The sequence below is a fragment of the Rana temporaria genome, chromosome 1, assembly GCF_905171775.1.
Source record: "Rana temporaria chromosome 1, aRanTem1.1, whole genome shotgun sequence".
Taxonomy (NCBI): Eukaryota; Metazoa; Chordata; class Amphibia; order Anura; family Ranidae; genus Rana; species Rana temporaria.
In genome coordinates, this window is record NC_053489.1 from 319,292,877 (window position 1) to 319,315,169 (window position 22,293).

General features: G+C 39.7%; 1 protein-coding gene across 3 annotated transcripts in view; it reads right to left on the reverse strand.

Moving 5' to 3' along the window:
• The window catches only part of DENND4C (DENN domain containing 4C), a 210,200-nt gene that overhangs the window by 145,539 nt on the left and 42,368 nt on the right, over positions 1 to 22,293 (reverse strand). For all 3 annotated transcript variants that reach the window (XM_040359890.1, XM_040359872.1, XM_040359881.1), the window contains exons 3-4: positions 12,977 to 13,229; positions 5,710 to 5,779 (exon numbers count right to left, since the gene is read on the reverse strand). In XM_040359890.1, the coding sequence (XP_040215824.1) occupies positions 5,710 to 5,779; positions 12,977 to 13,229 (323 nt within the window). The remainder of the gene's footprint in view (positions 1 to 5,709; positions 5,780 to 12,976; positions 13,230 to 22,293) is intronic.

Sequence of the window (22,293 nt, forward strand, 5' to 3'; positions counted from 1 at the left end):
ACGGGCTGTTGTATCGAGCCAGGTGGCTTATGTATTTTTTTTTGCACCTTTTCGTAAGTGCAATCTTTTTACATTATTAAAAACTGTCAAGGATTTTATTCTATGGAAGCTTTTTTTTGGGGGTCCTTATGTGATCGGTTTTCTTCCTTGAGTGGCGGGTGCTCTTCAGCTTGATTCCCCTGGATGAATAAAGGCCTTGGCTGAGTTTAATAGCCACAAGTGAGAAAGACCTTCTGTAATAGGAGGTCATAAGGAGCTGGTAAGCGACCATTCTACGAGGTGGAGCCTTTTTCTCTGGAAACCGCACACCATTCGAGTGATTGTTAGTGCACCTTGGGATATATTGGATTCCTTGTCACTTTGTGGACTCCTTTTTCCAGTGTATCCGCTTTACTTTTTTCTTTATTCAATATGTAGCGCAACTTTATTTTGGACCATTTGATTTGTGCTTTGTGTGTCAGACAGGAAAGTTGCTGCTGCAGGACCACAGTTTTTATTTTAGGACAGTGCAGTTTTATCTACCATTGATAAATTTGCATTGAGAAGGCTGCCAGTTGACATGTTATGTGGTTCAAAAAGCATCAGATTTGCATATATGCAAATGGCGCCTCATAGGAGGAGAAAGCAAAATAAGCAAAATAGAAAAAAAGACCAAGTGGTCCATCGAGTGTAGTTTTGTTTTTTCCATTAACTTTTTTTCCGAGTCTAGATCTAGTTTTGTCCCATGTATGTTTAAAGCTGTTGACTGACTCACTACCCCTGCTCCTTTACTGACAAATAACCAGCATGAGTTGTGACCAAGTCGTACTGGTTGGTGTAACCATCTAACTGTATAGAGGCAATTTACTTTCAATGACATAAAATGAGCACATGAGCTTGTAGCTAATATTTTGTAATTAGATAATGATCTTGACACAAGCTGTTTTAAGGGTTGCAATTCGAAAAAGGTTTTTGACAATATGTACAATTTCAGATCTATTCTGTAAAGCAATGAAAAAAAAATTGAGTTAAATCCGCAAACAAATTATTGTTTAGCGCTTGCTATTGCGGTAACAAGGAATTCAACCACCAAGGGCAGGATGCACTCATCACATTATCTGGCAATTGGTTTCTAATAAGCTGCAGACATCTTCAACATACAAGGGCATCATGCTAAACAGTGTCTGTGAAGAGTTCTCGTCACGCACTGCAAGCTCCTTCCAGTGCAGTATACAGTTGTGCTCATAAGTTTACATACCCTGGCAGAATTTATTGACCATTTTTCAGAGAATATGAATGATATCACAAAAACATTTTTCACTTGTGATTGTTTGGCTGAAGCCATTTATTATCAACTGTGTATACTCTTTTTAAATCATAATCACAACAGAAACTACCCAAATGACCCTGATCAAAAGTTTACAGACCCTGGTGATTTTGGCCTGATAACATACACACAAGTTGACACAAAGGGGTTTGAATGGCTATTAAAAGGTAACCATCCTCACCTGTGATCTGTTTGCCTTTAATAAGTGTGTCTGCATAAAAGGTCAGTGAGTTTCTGGACTCCTGAAAGACCCTTGTATCTTTCATCCAGTGCTGTGCTGACGTTTCTGGATTTGGAGTCAGGGGAAAAGCAAAATAATTGTCAAAGGATCTGTGGGAAAAGGTAGTTGAACTGTATAAAACAGTAGAGGGATATAAAAAAAAGATATCCAAAGGAATTGATAATGCCAATCAGCAGTGTTCAAACGAGGGGTTCTGTTGAAACCAAACCACGGTCAGGTAGACCAACTAAGATTTCAGCCACAAACTGCCAGGAAAATTGTTCAAGATGAAAAAAAAAAAAAAACACATACACCACAAATTTGAGGTGAAATACAGGACTCTCTGCAAACATGTGGTGTGGCTGTTTCAAGATGCACAATAAGGAGGCACTTGAAGAAAGATGGGCTGCATGGTCGAGTCGCCAGAAGAAAGCCATTACTACGCCAATGCCAAAGTATCGCGCTTACAATACGCCAAACAGCACAGAGACAAACCTCAAACCTTCTGGCACAAAGTCATTTGGAGTGACGAGACCAAAATTTAGCTTTTTGGCCACAACCATTAACACTACATTTGGAGAGAAGTCAACAAGGCCTATGATGAAAGGTACACTTGTTCCTACTGTGAAACATGGAGGTGGATCACTGATGTTTTAGGGATGTGTGAGCTACAAAAGGCACAGGGAATTTGGTCAAAATAGATGGCAAGATAAATGCAGTATGTTATCAAAAATGAAGGAACATTTACTTTCATCGTCCCATGCGCAGCCAAGAAGCTGCGCATGGGACGTACTTGGGCATTCCAACATGACAATGATCCAAACCACAAGGCCAAGTCGACCTGTCATTGGCTACAGCAAAATAAAGTGAAGGTTCTGGAGTGACCGTCTCAGTCTCCTGAACTTATTATTGAGCTACTCTGGCGAGATCTCAAAACGTGCAGTTCATGCAAGACAGCCCAAGAATTTACAGGGACTGGAGGCTTTTTGCCAAGAGGAATGGGCAGCTTTACCAACTAAGAAGATAAAGAGCCTCACCCACAAATACCACAAAAGACTTCAAGCTGTCATTAATGTTAACCACTAAAGACCTGGACCAGCTAAATGCAGCTAATGGACGCGGCCAGGTTTTGCGATTCGGCACTGCGTCGCTTTAACAGACAATTGCGCGGTCATGCGACGTGGCTCCCAAACAAAATTGGCGTTCTTTTTTCCCACAAATAGAGCTTTATTTTGGTGGTATTTGATCACCTCTGCGGTTTTTATGTTTTGTGCTATAAACAAAAATAGAGCGTCAATTTTGAAAAAAAATCAATATTTTTTACTATAATAAATATCCCCCAAAAATATATAAAAAAAACATTTTTTTTCCTCAGCTTAGGCCGATCCGTATTCTTCTACCTATTTTTGGTAAAAAAAAAAAAGAAAATCGCAATAAGCGTCTATTGGTTGGTTTGCGCAAAATTTATAGCGTTTACAAAATAGGGGGTAGTTTTATTTCATTTTTTTTTTATTTCTGATCTGCAGAAATCCCCTCATTACCAATCTCAGGATCTTTCCTTCCAGTGAGTGCTGCTCAGAGGGCATTTGACAGGCAGTGAGGAGGGGGTGTTATATCACCTCATCACTGCCTGATTTAACCCTATAATGCTGCACTACCATGCTGCAATTGCATGCATTTTACGTGGTTTTGGGTACAGCCCCATTAAACTCAATTGTTAAGTTTGCAAAATTGTAAAGTAAATGGACAGGGCCCGTTCGCACGCTGCAGCATTTTTAACTTAAGCTGCAGAGTTTGACAGGTGGTGTCGCTTGTCAAATGCTGCAGCCCAAGTTAAAAATGCTGCAGCATGTAAACAGCCGTGTCCAGCAGTTATTTTACAATTCGGGTGGGGTGGTCGGGGGACCTCCTGTTTTTACACCCCCCAGACCACCCATCTGAAAAAGACCAGTTTCATGAGCAGTTGTATCTATTAATTTTCATGCCAGATGTTTGTTTTCTGTAGGTTTACGTACGGACTTTTTCAGGTGAAAAATTGATATTGCAGAATTAAATTCGGCCCTGCATAACAATGCCACTTTTTCATGTGGCCCATTGGGAAAATTAAATTGACCATCCCTGTTTTAGACGGTTTTCAGAAGAATGGACAGAGCTACATTGTATCAAATCCAGTCACAATATGTTATGACAGTCTACAGACTGAATAATATTGCTCAATACCTTTGTCTGCTAATAAGCATGACATACATATTTTCTGGGAAGGAGAAATGTACAAAAAAAAAATAAAAGATTAGGAGACCATAAATATCTTGATTCTTACATCGCCTGCAATTGTTTAAAAAATAAAAACAATTTAGGAGACACAGGCAGTTCTCCCACAGCTACACATCAGCTATTGCCTCTCTCCCTGTGACTGCACTGCATCACCTTTGCTCCCTTATCAAAGTTGTTTCCCTTCAAGTTCCTGCATTTCTAAATGCTTAATTTCACCGATTAAACATAGCCCTATGGTCTGTGGTTTTCAATACCCTTTAACCATATACCAGGATGAAATACAGAACTGTCCACAAAAGTATCTGCAGCCTTATAACCTTAGAAACAAATTTTAAAAGAAAAGAGATGCAGCTAAAGCTCCTCTAAAAGATGTACATGGTATTGTACCTCCAGTTCAAATTAAATCAAAGGAGAAACACCAACACAAGGTTTATTTTAAAGAACAAATGTGGTTTTGAAAAGTTACATAGTAGGTGAGGTTGAAAAAAGACACAAGTCCAACCTATATGTGAGATTATATGTCAGTATTACCATATAATATCTGGCAGCACCGGCCGGTTCAATAGAAACCAGCCGACATTCGGCTAACGTGTACTGCAGCCAGTCTGGTTTCTGTCGAAGAGGCAGGACTGAAAAAGGTCTGCCGATCAGTATCCAATCAGCGCTCTTAGCCAATGGTTTAGAGTGCTGAGCAGTGTGTTTTGGTGAGGGCATTGCTTAACTAACATTGGATAGTTAGGCCCCTTTCACACTGGGGCGCGATGTGTGGTGGCGGTATAGCGCTGCTATTTTTAGCGGCGCTATTTTTAGCAGCGGTATTTGGCCACTAGCGGTGCGGTATTAACCCTTGCTAACGGCTGAAAAAGGGTTAGTACCGCCGGCAATGCGCCTCTGCAGAGCCGCATTTCCGGCGGTGTTACCGGGCTGTGGAGCGGTGGAGGAGCGGTAAACACACCACTCCTCTCACCCCTCCAAAGATGCTGCTGGCAGGAGATTTTTTTGTCCTCCTGCCAGCGCATCGCCTCAGTGTGAAAGCGCTCGGACTTTCACATTGAGACTGCAGGGCAGGAGTTTTCAGGCGCAATTCAGTATTTAGGTGCTATTTTTTGCGCTAAACCGCCTTAAAAACTCCTCAGTGTGAAAGGGGCCTTAGTACAGCGGCTCCTCCTGAGTGCTTCAGTTTTTTTTCCTTCAGCCGCTGGGTTGAATGGAAAAAAAAAAACTGATAGTGCGTACCAGGCTTTAGTGCAGTCGGCACATGACTGCAGATTTGCCACTATGGACACACTTTGAATACTTACACTGGTCTTTTCGATGTCCATGCACATTTTAATATCTAATCGATGTGCAACACGACTTAAATGGTCAAAACCCCAATAATTCAGACACAACGTCCCCTCGGATTAAATTTAGACTCAATATATTAATGTAATGAATATAATCATATTTCTAGTGATCAGACCATGAGATGTCGGAAACAGAAATGCGATTGATAAGATGCAATCGTAATTTACGATCGTAGGTTAACTATCGAAATCTACTTCCCCAGTGTGGCATGTTAAAGGGGTTGTTGACTACAGATTGATTATTCCCATTGGAAGAGATTGATCAGAAAACAAAAAACTTATCGAAGCATGTATGGCCAACCATAAGCCTTACAACAATGCAATTTTGAGTTTTTGGTTTACTGTACAGCTACAAATCGATTGTATTCCCAGTTCCCTCATATACTGTATTGTCTTTTCCTTTTTTTGCTTCTTAAAGCACGCAGCTGAAAAGAGTTACTGAGTTCCATGTAACATGCATACAATACAGCTTTACTCATCATTTACAAAAAGAAAAATTATTCAAACAAAATGCTCAAAAAAAGCCTAGTTCACAGACATTTCAAAATGTATGTTATACTAACCAGCCTTATAAGCAATAGAGTTTGAAGCAGGCACAGACTTCTTATAGCACAGGTATACGTTGGATCCCCACTAAAAAGGAAAAAGGATAAAAACATTTAGGATTGTGCTAAAATAAAAGCACACTTATTTGTTCAAAACAGTCATATGCAGCAGAGCATTATCAATGTATATAAGCAAGACAAGTGAACACAATCTGAGTGGCTTGAATAGTGTTAACTGATCAAGGTACCAATAAGCACCGTTCAGCATTTATACTAGTTGTGAATAGAGGGGGTTGGGAAACAGAAACCATCTGATTATCTAAAGCAGCCTCTAAACCTTTTCATCATGGAGCAAGCCTTAGGCCCCATACACACACGATAGAATTTATCCGCGAATACGGTCCAGCAGACCATTTCCGCGGATAAATCCTCTCGTGGATTTCGGCGGATTTTCATGCGATGGTGTGTACACACCATCGCATTGAAATCCGCGCCGAAATCCTCTGGCGATGACGTGTCGCGCCGTCGCCGCGATTATGACGCGGCGACGTGCGCGACGCTGTCATATAAGGAATTCCACGCATGCGTCAAATCATTACGACGCATGCGGGGGATCCCTTCGGACGGATGGATTCGGTGAGTCTGTACAGACCAGCGGATCCATCCGTTGGGATGGACTCCAGCAGATGGATATGTTGTGCATGTCAGCAAATATCCGATCTGCTGGAATCCATCCCAGGGGAGATTTATCCGCGGAAAAAGATCAGCTGGCGTGTACACACCATAGGATCTATCCGCTGAAACCCATTTGCTGGGATTTATCTGCAGATGGATTCTATGGTGTGTACGGGGCCTTAGAATTTATTTTTCAGGAAAACCAGAGATTATATGCACAGTTCACAATCTATTTAAATAAGCAGTTTTAGAATGTTTTAAATGAGAGAGAGAGAGAGAGAAAAAAATGAATATGCTTTGTTTATTACACCACCAGTAATAATAATAATAATAATAATAATCTTGAAATATGAATAAAGTTATGATAAAAAAGAAATGCAATGAAAACTGTGGTGTCCTGTAATAATGATTTTAGTTAGTCTCTCACTTGTATTGGTGGTCAGTTAAAATCTGGCCTCTTGCAGTCAATGAAGGTCGGGGATCATTTCACTGCACATTGCTCAAGGAACTAGGGCTGCAACTAACGATTATTTTCATAATCGATTAGTTGGCCGATTATTGTTTCGATTAATCGGATACTAGCCTTAAAAAAATAAAAAATTGCATTTAAAAAAAAATTTGGGCCAATTTGTTGTTGGGCAGATTACAAAACACAAATTGCCACAAAAACACATTACATGCTTCTCCATTGAAGTATATTGAACCAAAAAAAAACTAAAATCGCACCGTTTTGCGTTAAAAAGTCATTGCCCTTTCCAAATACGCAGAAGCTGAAAAAAAAAATCATGGATGTGAATGTGTCTCATAGGAAAACATGTAATTGAAGTGTAGTGTGTTTCTGCAAAAAGCACCAAAAAACAGAGGTGTGAACCCAGGCTTGAGATGTTTAGTAACATAATGGGGTTAAAAAAAAAAAAAAAAAAAGTACAAAAAGAGAAAATAATCGCTACTGTAAGGTGTTCATTTTTTTTACTGTGGGACAGTGAAAGTATTATTTACTGTAGCGATTTGCTTTTTTGTACTATAAAGGGCTCATTTTAGTTTTTTTAACCCCATTATGTTACTGGCCGATTAATCGATTATGAAATTAATTAACAATTTTCATAATCAATTAGTTGTTTCGGCCCTACAAAGGAACCCCTAGTTAAGAAAGGCTGATCTACTACAACCAGATTCTCTGCAACTCTCTTTTGAACTGATTGGCTCTTATGGGAAGCACAGTTTTTTTTTTTATGTCAGATACCTTTATGTATGAGGCCCACAGAAGCACACAATAAATGAATACATGGAAATATTTGGAGTCCATTTCTGAAAATCTTTATAAAAAGTATATTTGAAAATATTTGGAGTCAATAGACTTGATATAAAAATTATTCAGTACCAAATGATTGTATATGATGGTACACCTCTTTAAAACTTGTGATTATTAGTATAGACACACCTACATGATACTGAATGCATCATACTCTCTGCCTTTACTGGTAAAAACTGCCGTCCTCTGATGCTATATTATCACCCTCATCAAGTTCCAATCTGCAGTAAAATTTAGCAACCAATCTTAGCAACTAAACTAGACAAAAGGTGTAATTTTACTTTTTTTCTTGCACTCTGAATTCTTTATGTACCCTAGATGACGTAAGAATGGACTAGATCCTCCATCAGGTTTTATTGATGCCTGTGTCTCCATTGGTAGAGAGTTTGCATCACTAAGTGTACATTGACAGGAGGTTACTGTGCTTGAGAAGTGATGGAAAATCTCTTAACTAAAACAGCAAAAAATAAATGTAAATATCTAAGAGTTTTGTTTATGCATCCATATCTTCTCATACTGCCTATTCTGTAGACTTTTATATCTTGTTTCACAGGGTACAAAAATTAAGTCAGAACTCTCCAACGATGTCACAAACTACGATAAATACCCGACAGATGTTTTAACTCTTCCCCACGCTCTCTCAGCCTATAATCGCAATAAAAAAAAAAATGTGTACCTTACACATGGGGCAGGCTCCGTTGGATATTAAACATTCTCCTGCACTTGCAGTGGTTAACCCAGGAGGTATACACAGTGCAAAATCCCTTCTTGGTGCCAATAGTCTTGCTGCCCGCTCAGGACAGCAAGACTATTGGGTATCCTCAGACTGAAAAAACAATAAAAAAAGAAAAGGGCGCAGCAACCTAGCGTATTACCTCAAAATGTATTGCATGATACAAACAGCAATAAATATACGCAAACATAAAGTAAACGCGTGCCACAGTCCATCAGTACTGCTCAAAGACCAGGAGGCTTCTGAAAATGGCAGACGCGTTTCAAGGGCAAGCGCTTTTCATCAAGGCCAGGGTAGTGAATGACCCACTGACAATCCCACTATTCATATATACACACCCAGCTGCAATGTTGCCACCCCTAGCTATTGGGAGGTGGGGTGTAACTTATACAATAAATGCAGGCGGCTTTCACACAAAATACTTGAAAAGTAGCAAACCATAAATAGATACAATCTCCTACAAATCCATAAATATGATAAAGAGGGTGTGAGTGCGTATATATATATATATATATATATATATATATATATATATATATATATACACATACATACATACACACACACACACACACACACACACACACACATACATACATACACACACATATATATACATATACATACATAAAGCATGTAAAAATTGTTATATGAAACACAGCTCACTGTGGTAATGGGAATAGGAAGTTGCCAGCATAAATGCCATATCTGAAGCATAGCCTCCCACACTTCTGGGTTTAGATGCTGAGCATGCGTTCAACATACAGTGCCTTGCGAAAGTTTTCGGCCCCCTTGAACTTTGCGACCTTTTGCCACATTTCAGGCTTCAAACATAAAGATATAAAACTGTAATTTTGTTTTTGAAGAATCAACAAGTGGGACACAATTAGAGGTTGACCGATATATCGGCCGATATTTGGCGTTTTTTAATGAATCGGCATTGGCCGATTTGTGCTGTAAAAAAAGCAGATTTAAATTTCAGCAGCGCGACTTGCAAAAAGCTTCTGTAATAGAAGTCAATGTAAGTTGCCTGAATTTTCCTGTAGAAGACTTCTCTCTCCTGGGCAGCCTGCCAAGTTTTGAGAAAAGATATACAATGTTGCTACTTATCAATGAACTGAACTCCGTGTAGGAGAGTTCTCAGTTTAACCATTTAAAGGCTAAATCTTTGCCACTTGTTGCTTACAAGTAAAAATCCTGTATTTTCTGCTAGAAAATCACTTGGAACCCCCAAAAATTATATATATTTTTTTAGCAGAGACCCTAGGAAATAAAATAGCGATTGCTGCAATATTTAATGTTACACGGTATTTGCGCAGCGGTCTTTCAAACACTTTTTTTTGGGAAAAAATATGCTTTAACAAATAAAAAAATAAAAATAACTAAACAGTAAAGTTAGCCCATATTTTTTTTTTCGTCCAAAGGTTTTCATTACCTTTTTTTCTGTATTACATTTTTTATTATATATATATACACATATATACATACACACACACATATATATATATATATATATATATATATATATATATATATATATATATATATATATATATATATATATATATATATATATATATATACACACACATATATACACACACACACACACACACACAGTAATACACAAAAACTTTTGGACGAAAAACAGTTTTTCTGTAATATATATATATATATATATATATATATATATATATATATATATATATATATATATATATATATATATATATATATATATATATATATATACATATATATACATACATATATACATACATACATACATACATACATACATACACACACACATATACATACATAGATAGATAGATAGATAGATAGATAGATAGATAGAGTAATACACAAAAACAGGTAATGGAAACTTTTGGACGAAAAACAAAATATGGGCTAACTTTACTGTTTAGCCCAAAAGCGCCTTAAAAAAAGCCCCAGTGTGAAAGGGGTCTAACTGTTAGATTTTATGAGATGGGGGGGGGATCGGCCTAACATATCGGGCCAAAAAAAAAAACGGCATCATAAATCGGCTATCGGCCGCCGCGATTTCTAAATATCGTCATCGGCCAGAGAAAAACCCATATCGGTCGACCTCTAGACACAATCATGAAGTGGAACGAAATTTATTGGATATTTAAAACTTTAACAAATAAAAAACTGAAAAATTGGGCGTGCAAAATTATTCAGCCCCCTTAAGTTAATACATTGTTGCGCCACCTTTTGCTGCGATTACAGCTGCAAGTCGCTTGGGGTAGGTCTCTATCAGTTTTGCACATCGAGAGACTGAAATTTTTGCCTATTCCTCCTTGCAAAACAGCTCGAGCTCAGTGAGGTTGGATGGAGAGTGTTTGTGAACAGCAGTTTTCAGTTCTTTCCACAGATTCTCGATAGGATTCAGGTCTGGACTTTGACTTGGCCATTCTAACACCTGGATATGTTTATTTGTGAACCATCCCATTGTAGATTTTGCTTTATGTTTTGGATCATTGTCTTGTTGGAAGACAAATCTCCGTCCCAGTCTCAGGTCTTTTGCAGACTCCATCAGGTTTTCTTCCAGAATGGTCCTGTATTTGTCTCCATCCATCTTCCCATCAATTTTAACCATCTTCATTGTCCCTGCTGAAGAAAAGCAGGCCCAAACCATGATGCTGCCACCACCATGTTTGACAGTGGGTATAGCGTGTTCAGGGTGATGAGCTGTGTTGCTTTTACGCCAAACATAACATTTTGCATTGTTGCCAAAAAGTTCGATTTTGGTTTCATCTGACCAGAGCACCTTCTTCCACATGTTTGGTGTGTCTCCCAGGTGGCGTGTGGCAAACTTTAAACGACACTTTTTATGGAAACCTTTAAGAAATGGCTTTCTTCTTGCTACTCCCCCATAAAGGCCAGATTTGTGCAGTATACGACTGATTGTTGTCTTATGGACAGAGTCTCCCACCTCAGCTGTAGATCTCTGCAGTTCATCCAGAGTGATCATGGGCCTCTTGGCTGCATCTCTGATCAGTCTTCTCCTTGTATGAGCTGAAATTTTAGAGGGACGGCCAGGTCTTCGTAGATTTACAGTGGTCTGATACTCCTTCCATTTCAATATTATCGCTTACACAGTGCACCTTGGGATGTTTAAAGCTTGGGAAATCTTTTTGTATCCAAATACGGCTTTAAACTTCTCCACAACAGTATCTCGGACCTGCCTGGTGTGTTCCTTGTTCTTCATGATGCTCTCTGCGCTTTAAACGGACCTCTGAGGCTATCACAGTGCAGGTGCATTTATACGGAGACTTGATTACACACAGGTGGATTCTATTTATCATCATTAGTCATTTAGGTCAACACTGGATCATTCAGAGATCCTCACTGAACTTCTGGAGAGAGTTTGCTGCACTGAAAGTAAAGGGGCTGAATAATTTTGCACGCCCAATTTTTCAGTTTTTTTTTTTATTTGTTAAAAAAGTTTGAAATATCCAATACATTTTGTTCTACTTCATGATTGTGTCCCACTTGTTGTTGATTCTTCAAAAAAAATTACAGTTTTATATCTTTATGTTTGAAGCCTGAAATGTGTCAAAAGGTCGCAAAGTTCAAGGGGGCCGAATACTTTCGTAAGGCACTGTATGCCATTTTCACATTACAGGCACCTCCGGGAATCTGCAGCCCTTTGAAACAAATATACAAAACAGACCAACAGAATCCCCCCCCCTCATATGGAAGCTTCAAGTAAGCTGGGTATATATATTATATATATATATATATTATATATATATATATATATATACAGTGTATATGTCAGTGGGTCATTCACTACCCTGGCTCTGATGTAAAGGGTTCGCTCTTGAAACGCGTCAACAATTTTCAGATGCCTCCTGGTCTTCTGGCAGGACCAATGGACTTGATTAGACCTCCAGGCAGTCGATCCCACTTGCTATGACATGCCTTTACTTAATTTGTTTGTGAGTATATTTAAATCGCTGTTTTTATCTTGGAATACATTTTATTGAGGTAATGCGCCCTTTTATTTTTATTGTTGTTTTTCAGGCTCCGTTGGAGTCTGGCTGCTCAGCGGGGAATCATACCACTGATCCCCACTTAGCAGGCAGATGGCTGGTCCTTTTCTGTTCTGCTAATGTAGTGCAGACATAGCCCACTCTCCTCTATGGGCGATTTGATATAAACAAACTGCTTTACACCGATTGCCACATGTCCGTTGATACCCGTCACTCCATAGAAGAGACTGGAGGGTCCGATCAGGTCTGCCTGAAAAACTGACAGGTGGACCCCATAGGTAAACTAGTGTAAAAGGGGTATAACAATCCCCAGCTATACATGTCCTATCAGAACCTATGTGTTTAAATAGAATCTATGTCCATACTCAAGAGGCTGGTATTTAATAGGCTCATTCTTTCAGTCAAAAGAGGGCTGATTTTTACCATCAAAGTGCAGAAGAAGTGAAAAACGCGAAGTAAGCAATGGTAAATGAACCTTAAAAGTGCAACAAGCTTTTACATGCAACAGTTCATTCAAGTGCTTTTTCCGTTGTTTCTCCTTACCACGCCACCGTTGAGGTTTTTGTCCACCTTACAGAAAGTGTGAGGTGGGATCTCCCCTTTGTTGGTGATGATCACACAGATGTCAGTGACTGCAAGAGAGTTCTGAGTACGGTCAAGAGCTGCACGCCGATAAGTGATGAATATTCTTGAGGACGTAGCCGAGCTATTGTTTACATTAGCACAGCGCCCGTATGGAGTTGCTTGGATTGTCTCGCAGCCCGACATAAGACGCTCCTTTCCTTCATACAGCACTCTAAAAAATAAAAGATAGGAAAAGGATGTCAATTTTTCTAGGTAAAGCATGTAAAAATGGGCCAGGGAAAGAAAAATGTTTGTATTACTCATTCTTGAATATTTTTTATATTTTCCCACACATTAAATACGACAGAGGTGGACTGGTGATGAATACAGGACTGACCCTATTAGATCAACACTGGAAAGAGCTAAAAAAATTTACCAAGCCAGGAAATATGTTCTATGATAACAAGACATGATCATTTATTAGGTGCACCGGCATACTAAGACTTTCTATTGTAATCATTTCAATAGACTAAAATCATTTGCACTGCCAAATAAAAGGCCTTTTAAAATCTGCACAAAGTTGCCGATGACAATAAGTGTGATATGTGTGATATTGTTATATATGTGGTACAGCGAACCATATATTTCAAGTGTAGTGAATTTTGGAAAAAGGTAACGAAGAGGCCCATACAGATTTGGGTTCAGATTGGACAGTTCTACAAAACATACCATTAAATATTTATTAGCTCAGCCAGGTTTATTTGCAAATGTAAGATTACGAGGCAAAGACACCCCAGTAATTAGTTAAAAGTGTCAAAGAAAATACCAAAAAAAAAAAAAAAAAAAATAACAGACCCTCCTAACCCTCTTACCTTGAATTGAAATGCAACTGTACGGTTTCCTTTTACAGTATATTGTAAAGTAATGCACAAACGATGGTGCTATATAAATCCTGCAAAATAATTATAACTTGTATGACTTGGCTTTACTATAGTTGATAGAAAATGAAGAGTGCCTGCAGTGGAGTTTTTGCTGACACTGTAGTATTAAATTGTTTTCCTGGGTCCCAGTACAGTAACAATTTGCTTACAGTATTTGGTTCCTTGGTTTAAAAAGGTTTACCCCATTTACGATTGAATAACACAAAAAGGCTCAATCCATGAAATCCCGGGTGCCACATAAACGTGTTCTGTGTTTGTGCTGAAGGCACGCTCCCTTTCTCACCAGCAGACCGAACGGTTCCATCTTTCAGGTGGAACCGTCTGGACCACTCATTGTTCCCTAAGGGGCGGCGGATGTCAGCGGACATGTCCGCTGTCACTGACTGGCATGTGATACGTTCGCCATTTCTCCTTTTCCATCCGACCGCCCCATAGAGAACATCAGGCTTTGTCCGTGTCTGCTCTGCATAGTGAATCGGACACAGACCTGTCATGCGCTTGCTCAGCAGAGATCGGTGGACAGATCCCACTGTTGAGCAGGTGGATCCACTTGGATGGATTCCGCCCTGTGTGAAAGGGGCCTTATACTAACACAAAGTTGCAAAATTGGGTTTGGGCATTAAAGTCTGCTTGACACTGGTCATGAAGGGGTTAAAAACCCATGTTCTATGGACACAAAGAAAAGCTCAAATCCTCAGCTCATTTTGCAAGCATAAAACCAGTTTTAGGGGGCACTATGGGATTGACAACCTTCACTCACAGATACAATAAACCTTTTAATTTTATACTGTGTCACAAAAACCACACAGCCTTTTTGAAGTGAACCATCCACTGACAAATTTGCTGGGGGAAATTATGTAGATGTAATAAAGTTGGCCTAAACAAATAATGACTATGCAGAGCAGTAACTAGAAGCATTGCCAGCTAAGCAGCTATGAGCTCTGGACTGCACCACAAAAGACGTCATACAATTTCCAAAAAAGCAAATCATTTTTAGATTTTTTATTTTTTTTTGCCTTACAAAACCTCCGCTTTTCTGCTGGAAATTAGTAACTCTAATCCAAAACACTTTGAATTGCAAAGGTTCCATTAGAAGCAGGGCAACGATTCGTGGTGCATGTACAAACTGCCCATATTTAGACCTGGGTGTTGGAAGGAAGGGGGCACTTTCCTAAAGCAACACAGAAATAAAAAATATATATTTTACAGTGGGGGAGGGTTAAACCCTTGTTTTAGCACCTGGTTGTGAAGGGACATCTTATCGAGCACCAGGTAGCAGTAAAAAAGCAAAAAAAAAAATTAAAAAAAAAAAAAAAAAACAACAACAGCAGCAGCATGTGTTGCAATTCTTCCCTACCATATCCTGACAAAAAATAAATAAAACATTTTGTCTCGGCAAACTATATTTGCCTCCTCCTCTCTGGTTTACAATGTAAATAGGTTTAAGAACACAATTCCCAAAGATCATCTCTCATTCCCGGCTCTCGCAGACAGCGGTGCTGTCAGGGGAGAGAGGAGACGGATCCGTGTCTCTTGTACATAGAGACACAGATCGGTCACCCCCCTTCCCCCACAGTTAGAACACTAATATTAGGGTACACATTTAACCCCTTCCTCACCCCCTAGTGTTAACCCCTTCCCTGCCAGTCACATTTATACAGTAATTAGTGCATATTTATAGCACTGATTGCAGTATAAATGTGAATGGCGCCAAAAATGTCCGATGTGTCCGCCATAACGTCGCAGTCCCAATAAAAATCGCAGATCGCCGCCATTACTAGTAAAAAAATAAAAAAAATAATAATAATTCTGTCCCTTATTTTGTAGGCGCTATAACTTTTGCGCAAACCAGTCGCTTATTGCGGTTTTTTTTTTTTTTTTACTAAAAATATGTAGAATACGTATCGGCCTAGACTGAGGATAAAAAAAAAAAAAACGTAAAAAAAAAAATTGAGCTATTTATTATAGCAACAAGTAAAAAAAATTTTTTTTTTTTTCAAAATTGTCGCTCTATTTTTGTTTATAGCGCAAAAAATAAAAACCGCAGAGGTGATCAAATACCACCAAAAGAAAGCTCTATTTGTGGGGAAAAAAGGACTTTAATTTTGTTTGGGAGCCACGTCGCACGACCGTGCAATTGTCAGTTAAAGCGACGCCGTGCCGAATCGCAAAAAGTCCTCTGGTCAGGAAGGGGTTTAAGTGCCCAGTAAGGAAGTGGTTAATTGTTTTTAGCTGCTTGAAGTAGTGGTCTCCGAAAGGTTTGCCTTTAACCGGTCCTTGAGGCATTATTCCTTCCACTGACACCACTAATGGGGCATGGATCCTTCCACTGACAACAAAATTGGGGCACTGACGCCAACTCCTCCCAATTCCAAATATTGGGCTTTGTTTATCGACACTGGGTACAGTCCAACTTCCCTAAAGTCTGAAGGGCAGTAAACTGGGCCTTTCTTTAAAAAGTTTGGAGACCCTTTGGCCCTAGAGACTATAGTGAATGCCTTCAAAGGTCAGCAGGATATATTTGAGTGGTGAAATTTAAGGCTGCCTTCACACCTAAGCGTTTCGTTTACAGGCAGAAAGTCGCTAGTTTTTGTACAGGTGCGATTTTGTACAGGTCAAAATGTCACCAACGTAAAAAGCAGAAAAAGTCCTGTAATCTGCCTTTTTTGAGCTTTAGGTGTTTTGCTTCAGGTGACAAAACGCTCAGATGTGAACAGGTGCCATTAAAATGAATGGGATTTTGCTTGGTGGGTGTTTTTTTCCAGGCATTTTACAAGCTGAAAAATGCTCAGGTATGAAAGCAGCCTAAGCTCATCTGTTAAAAAGTAACAGTTTTTTTAAAATCTCTCATTGCAGCATGTTGAAAGAGAATTTCTCAGTGGAGCTCTTAAAAGTCCAACTAGGCTTTAGGCTTGCAATGGTTTTATGCTCTTTGCTAAAATTCACACAGGAATGCTATGCGGGAAACACAGACACTTTGATGGGTTGCCAACGCAGGGTATACAATGTGTGTTACTGCCATCCAGTGACCTGCTGCTGGTATCAATATGATCCTAACGACACCCCAAAATGCAGATTGCATACAAAGTGTGTATGCCTGCACCAGAAGACATGGTACCACAGTAGTGAATAAGCTACTTATGGTATGATCCAGTGCAATTTCAGCCTATTTAAAATGAGTCGCATTGGAATTGCGGGGTGTGTTTCTTTGCCATTCAGGTGTGAAGTGGCCTTAATAGCAATAGGAGAGTGCAAGCTGTGGAGTAGGATCTTAATGCTTGACTTAAAACTTAGCAAGGTTTGGTCAGCTGAACTTTAAAGTTTGTTCCTTCACAGAATGGCCCACATTGGCTGCGCTCTTTTCAAAAAGTGACAGCTTGTATGGGGAACTTCTCCCTGTACTGCTGTCACACAGAGGCAGCAGATTCCCAAGCAGCTGCAGGAGCAGGAACATATTCCATGTTTCACCCTAAAAACGGGTGCAACATTATCTCTTGGGTGAACAACTCCTTTAAGCAGGAAAAAGAGCAGAGAAGAATTTGCACCAGACAATAATTTCCATGTTAAGTGTTTGGTTGAGCAAGATGTCATTATAAAATAGCTGTAGATCAGTGTTTCTCAACCTTTTTTCAGTCAAAACACACTTAAAATTATGGGCAGTCTCAAGGCACCCCATTCTAAAATGTAAAAACTACTAATAGTTTTACATAATGCAGCAACACCCGCAAGTCCAAGTAGGACACCCAACGTTAGAGGCAATTTTTTCTTTGAACGCAGAATACACTTTTGCAAACTGGTACAGACTTGTATTCCAATGTTTCTACATCACTCAGCTAATGTGACCCCACCGCTGATGAAGAGGGGCAGGAGAGGGTCAAACAAAGATGCTATGGAAGCAATTGATCCTTATCCACTCATGACATCATTGATCATCAGAATGCCAGCAGCAAGAAAATTGTAATGGGGCACAATGAAAACCTGTGACCTGTATAACTAAAAAGTCAGCCTTCAGTTACACGACGGCTTGTATAAAATTTTTGGGCAATTTTTGGGCAATTTTTAGGTATTTTGCCAAGGCACCCCTGAAGAAACCTCAAGGCACCCTGGTAGAAAAAGGCTGTGGTAGATTACCAAGAGTTTCTATTTTACACAGATTTTTTTTTACTTAAGACTCCACTTTTGTTACAACAAAAACATTCTCCCCTGTACATTGCAAGGACAATAACAAACTTTGTTGCAGATTCCTACCTTTTGTTATACTGAAATAATCCCTGTGTGTTTGTCTGTGCCTCCAAGCACAGTGGGTGTAAAATGAGGAAAGCTGCTGGGCCTGCATCCCTTTAGACGTGCTCCTATTGGAAATCTCACATTTTTGTTGCAGGGGATGCCTGAAATCTGACTTGTATCTTAGGCAGACATCTGGGAAAATTGGTGAGCCAATCACACAAGCAGGAAATTAGGTTTCTGGGGAGTGGTCAGTACACATTCTGTGTACAGAACAACTCCAGGTAGCCATATTGCAATGCATTTATAGAAAATTACATCAGCTGCAGATTGAAAAGGAAAGGTCATTTTTAATAACATGCAATTACAATATGACTTGTATTGCAATTGTACACATTATATTATTTTTTCTTTGCTTACAGTTTCTCTTAAATCAGCATTAGGAATTCATGTCACTCTGCTGTTAAAATTAAAAACCAAGCTTCAGTTTCTCCCAGGTATTTTTTCTAGAAGTCTGTAATTACTGGATGGCAGCAACACACATTGTATACCCTGGGTTGGCAGCCCGTCAACGAGTAGATCGCAAAACACATCCCTGCTTTTCCGATTCTTCCCCTCTGCCCCCATTACTCACGCCTTCACTGCAGAACAGGGGGCGGGAGGCAGCACAGTAGTTGATAAAGGAAGGAGGAGCAGTAGCCCCCCCCCCCCCCCCCAGTACTGTGCTGCCTCCAATTCGCCATCCGCTGTAAGTTAGGAAAGTGCGATCTACACACTGCAGTTTGTTTGTGAAGGGAGCAAAAGGAAACTGGCAGCAGGGGGTGGGGGGCTGTGAACACTAAGGACATTACTGTGGGGGGGGGCAAAGAAAACAGCTATGGGGTCAGAGGACACTACTGTGGAGGGGGGGTTGCAAGAGGACGCATACTTTTACAGCAAATGTTATGTACTATGCTCCATTTATATCAGATACACATGCAAGGCCCAAGACCAATTTTGTACTTTATACTTCAACTATGAGCTCTAAAGCGCACATTACAGAGGAATATATACAATAGTTACAATCACCTGGACTGACTGCGATATTAAGCCACCAAAGCTAATCATGAAATTATACGGTACAGTTGTCTCCAGGGTCAGGTGCTCTTAAAACATCACAAATGGGCTGGATGACTTGGCAGAACACCAGTACTTCTCCATGGCCAATGCTGGGTTTCCAGGAAACCTAAGTCAAAGGGTCTACACACAGCAGGTGCACACCTAATTACTGTACACAAGGTCTGGAAATGTATGAAAGGGAGAGCGGAAAGGTGAGACCAACAAAGGCTTAGATCCATCCTTCCTAAAGAAGATGAGGCATTAACTGAGCTTACAAACGCATTTTGTAATGAGGTTAGTGGAAAAACAGCAAATATGCTGCTGACTCTAATTGGCATGAAGCTTTGGAAAAAAACAAAAAGCAGCATATAACATCTGCCTAATACACATATGCATGGTGGACAGCAGAAACATCAATAAAAAATAAATTATCAAGTAACTTTTTGTAGGTTTAGGTAGAGTAGGCAAAGACAAGAAGCCTTGTCAAGTGTTTGTCTGTGTCATCTATGTATTCGGATGACTTGCTACAAAGATAGAAAGTGATGGAAAAAATGTTACAGTTGTCACAAAACAAGAGATGGGGGGGAAACATGTTTTGGCAAAAACGTGAAGGACTCATTTAAATTTGTGGCAGCCCTTGCGGTCCCTCTGAAAAGTGATTAACACTGAATTTTTTTTCAGGGGGTAGTAGACAGGCGGCTGGGAGAAATTAAGTAACCTGCTTTAATCCTTAAAAGCCTGCACCACACCGTTGCAGCACAGCCCCATTCACTTGAATGGGTCACATTCGGCAGTCATACTTAGGAGACCAATTTTTGCCCTGGCTGGGAAGCAAAGCATCTTGGGCTGCAGCATGTGTACAACCCCGTCCGCAACCGAGCTAGGCTAAAGGGACAAGTGTGAACGAGTATAACTAGGCAAAACTTTTTTTTTTTTTTTTTTTAGATGGGGAGAGTGGTTAGAACACCTATTAGTTTTCATTACTGTCTGTGTCCCTATGAAGGAGATTCACCTTCTGTTTGTCCCGTTTACCATGATCATTGAAAGTAGAAGCAAAAGAAAACTGCCAAATTTTAGGTTGTTCCCAGAAAAGTCATAGAGGGAAAATCTTTTTTTTTTTTCTAATAGTGACCCTATTAGAAAATCTTCTAATAGGGTCACTAGTTTTGGTGAACTGGGGGGTCCCCCCAAAAAATTCCCTTAATTTGCAGGTTTCCTCTCACTTCCTGTTTGGCTATGGGAAAAATCCCTAATTGGACACAGATGGTGGGGGGGAAAAAATTAGGACAAGGGTTATAACCCTCCCTTACTCGATACAAAAATACAAATTTTGCCTATAGTTCTACTTTAAGAGAAATTTCCCCCACTGTGTCAATATTTTCTCTCGCTTCCTGTTGCATTTCCGGCCTGAAATATGGGCTAAACAAAAATTGTCTAAATGCAAGAACCATGTCTATTATGAGTCAAGTCTTGTAATTTTATTTTATTTTATTTTTTGCATGATTTATACAGCGCTGACGGTTGACGCATCACTTTACAAAGATTTGTGCAGTAAGCTACGCAAGTTTCCTTGTATCTGCCCCCCCTGAACTGGAGAGAAATCTACCCAACCTTAAAAAAAATATATATAGTGTACTACTACCACTGCTAAACGTGACAGATTCCTGCTCAGGGCTCCTGGTGGTTAGAGCCAACACCTGTCAGCGTTCTAACAGCCAGTGACCTGCCCCTGACAGCACATTCAACTGTATTTCTTCTTCTGGTCGAAAGCTCTTAGCCTATAGCGTTGGGCTATTTTCTCTACTGGTTGAATGTTCTTTAAATCTTTTGGCTGAATGTTCGTAAAGTGTTACTAAACCCAGGACCATGCATTCACTATATATGGTCTTCCACAGTACACAGAACATAGAAATGCAATTATTTAAGTAAATATAGCAGTCTTGCGATTTTCATCAGTTCCTGGTGAAGCTTGTAGGAGAAGTTTCCATACTGCACTTAGCTGTTTTATGAGGCTGCAGGGCTCCTGACCCTCTGTCGGAACAGTACCGATTGGCCATGTGCGGATCACATGCGCTCTCCCAAAAAATGAAAAAAATAAATCTCTCCATCAATACACACCAAACTGAGCATGTGCAGCCCGACTCCAAATGCTCGGTCTTCTCGGGACATGTTTTGGAATCAGTGGAAGAAAAGGAGGACCTGTGCATACAGGATCAAGCAGCCTATTTACACGATGCAAAGGATTAACCCCTTAAGTTCCACAGTGGCTATAACAAGCATGCTTTACTGCATATACAGGCTGATTTTACCCTTGTGGGTTTAGTTAAAGTGGAGTTTCCATCCCAAATTTTTTTTCCATTATTGTGCTCATTAGACCTAAAAAAGTAAAAAAAAAAAAAAAAAAATATGTTGTTTTACTCATCTGAAAATGCCTGTTGCTATGCGGTCCCACAAAATCTGCCTTTGAAATCACCTAGGATCCTGACATCATCTCCCTCTAATGCTCCTGGGAAATGTGTGTCATCATTTCCCAGGATGCAGTGCGCTGTCCAATTATCACTCCCCATCCAAGACTTCCAGGAAGTAAGTGCTTGTGAGCTTCACAATGCCCACAAGCAAAATGACAACGGTGAAGACATAGTTTTATAAACTATCTTTTTTGAATATCTATGCGGATCGGCGGCGGATTGTAAAATAGTAAGTGACCTGATTTATATTATAAAAACGCAGGATGAAAGGACATACATTTAAAAAATGCTAATTGTGGTTGGAACTCCGCTTTAAGGCTATTTTTCTCAATCTCAATAGGATCAAAATGTTAGGAATGTTCCATACTCATGGCAAACGCAACAAATCTAAACTCACAATTCCAAGCAGTACAGGTATTCATGACTTTTGAACCAATTTTGAGACATTTGCAGATAAAATGTTTTATACACGGGTAGACATCTTTGTACACAGAAAACATAGTGCTGTACTATTTAAAGAAACTATGTCACAGCACAAGTTTGGCAAAGGAAGCTTCTCTTTGAA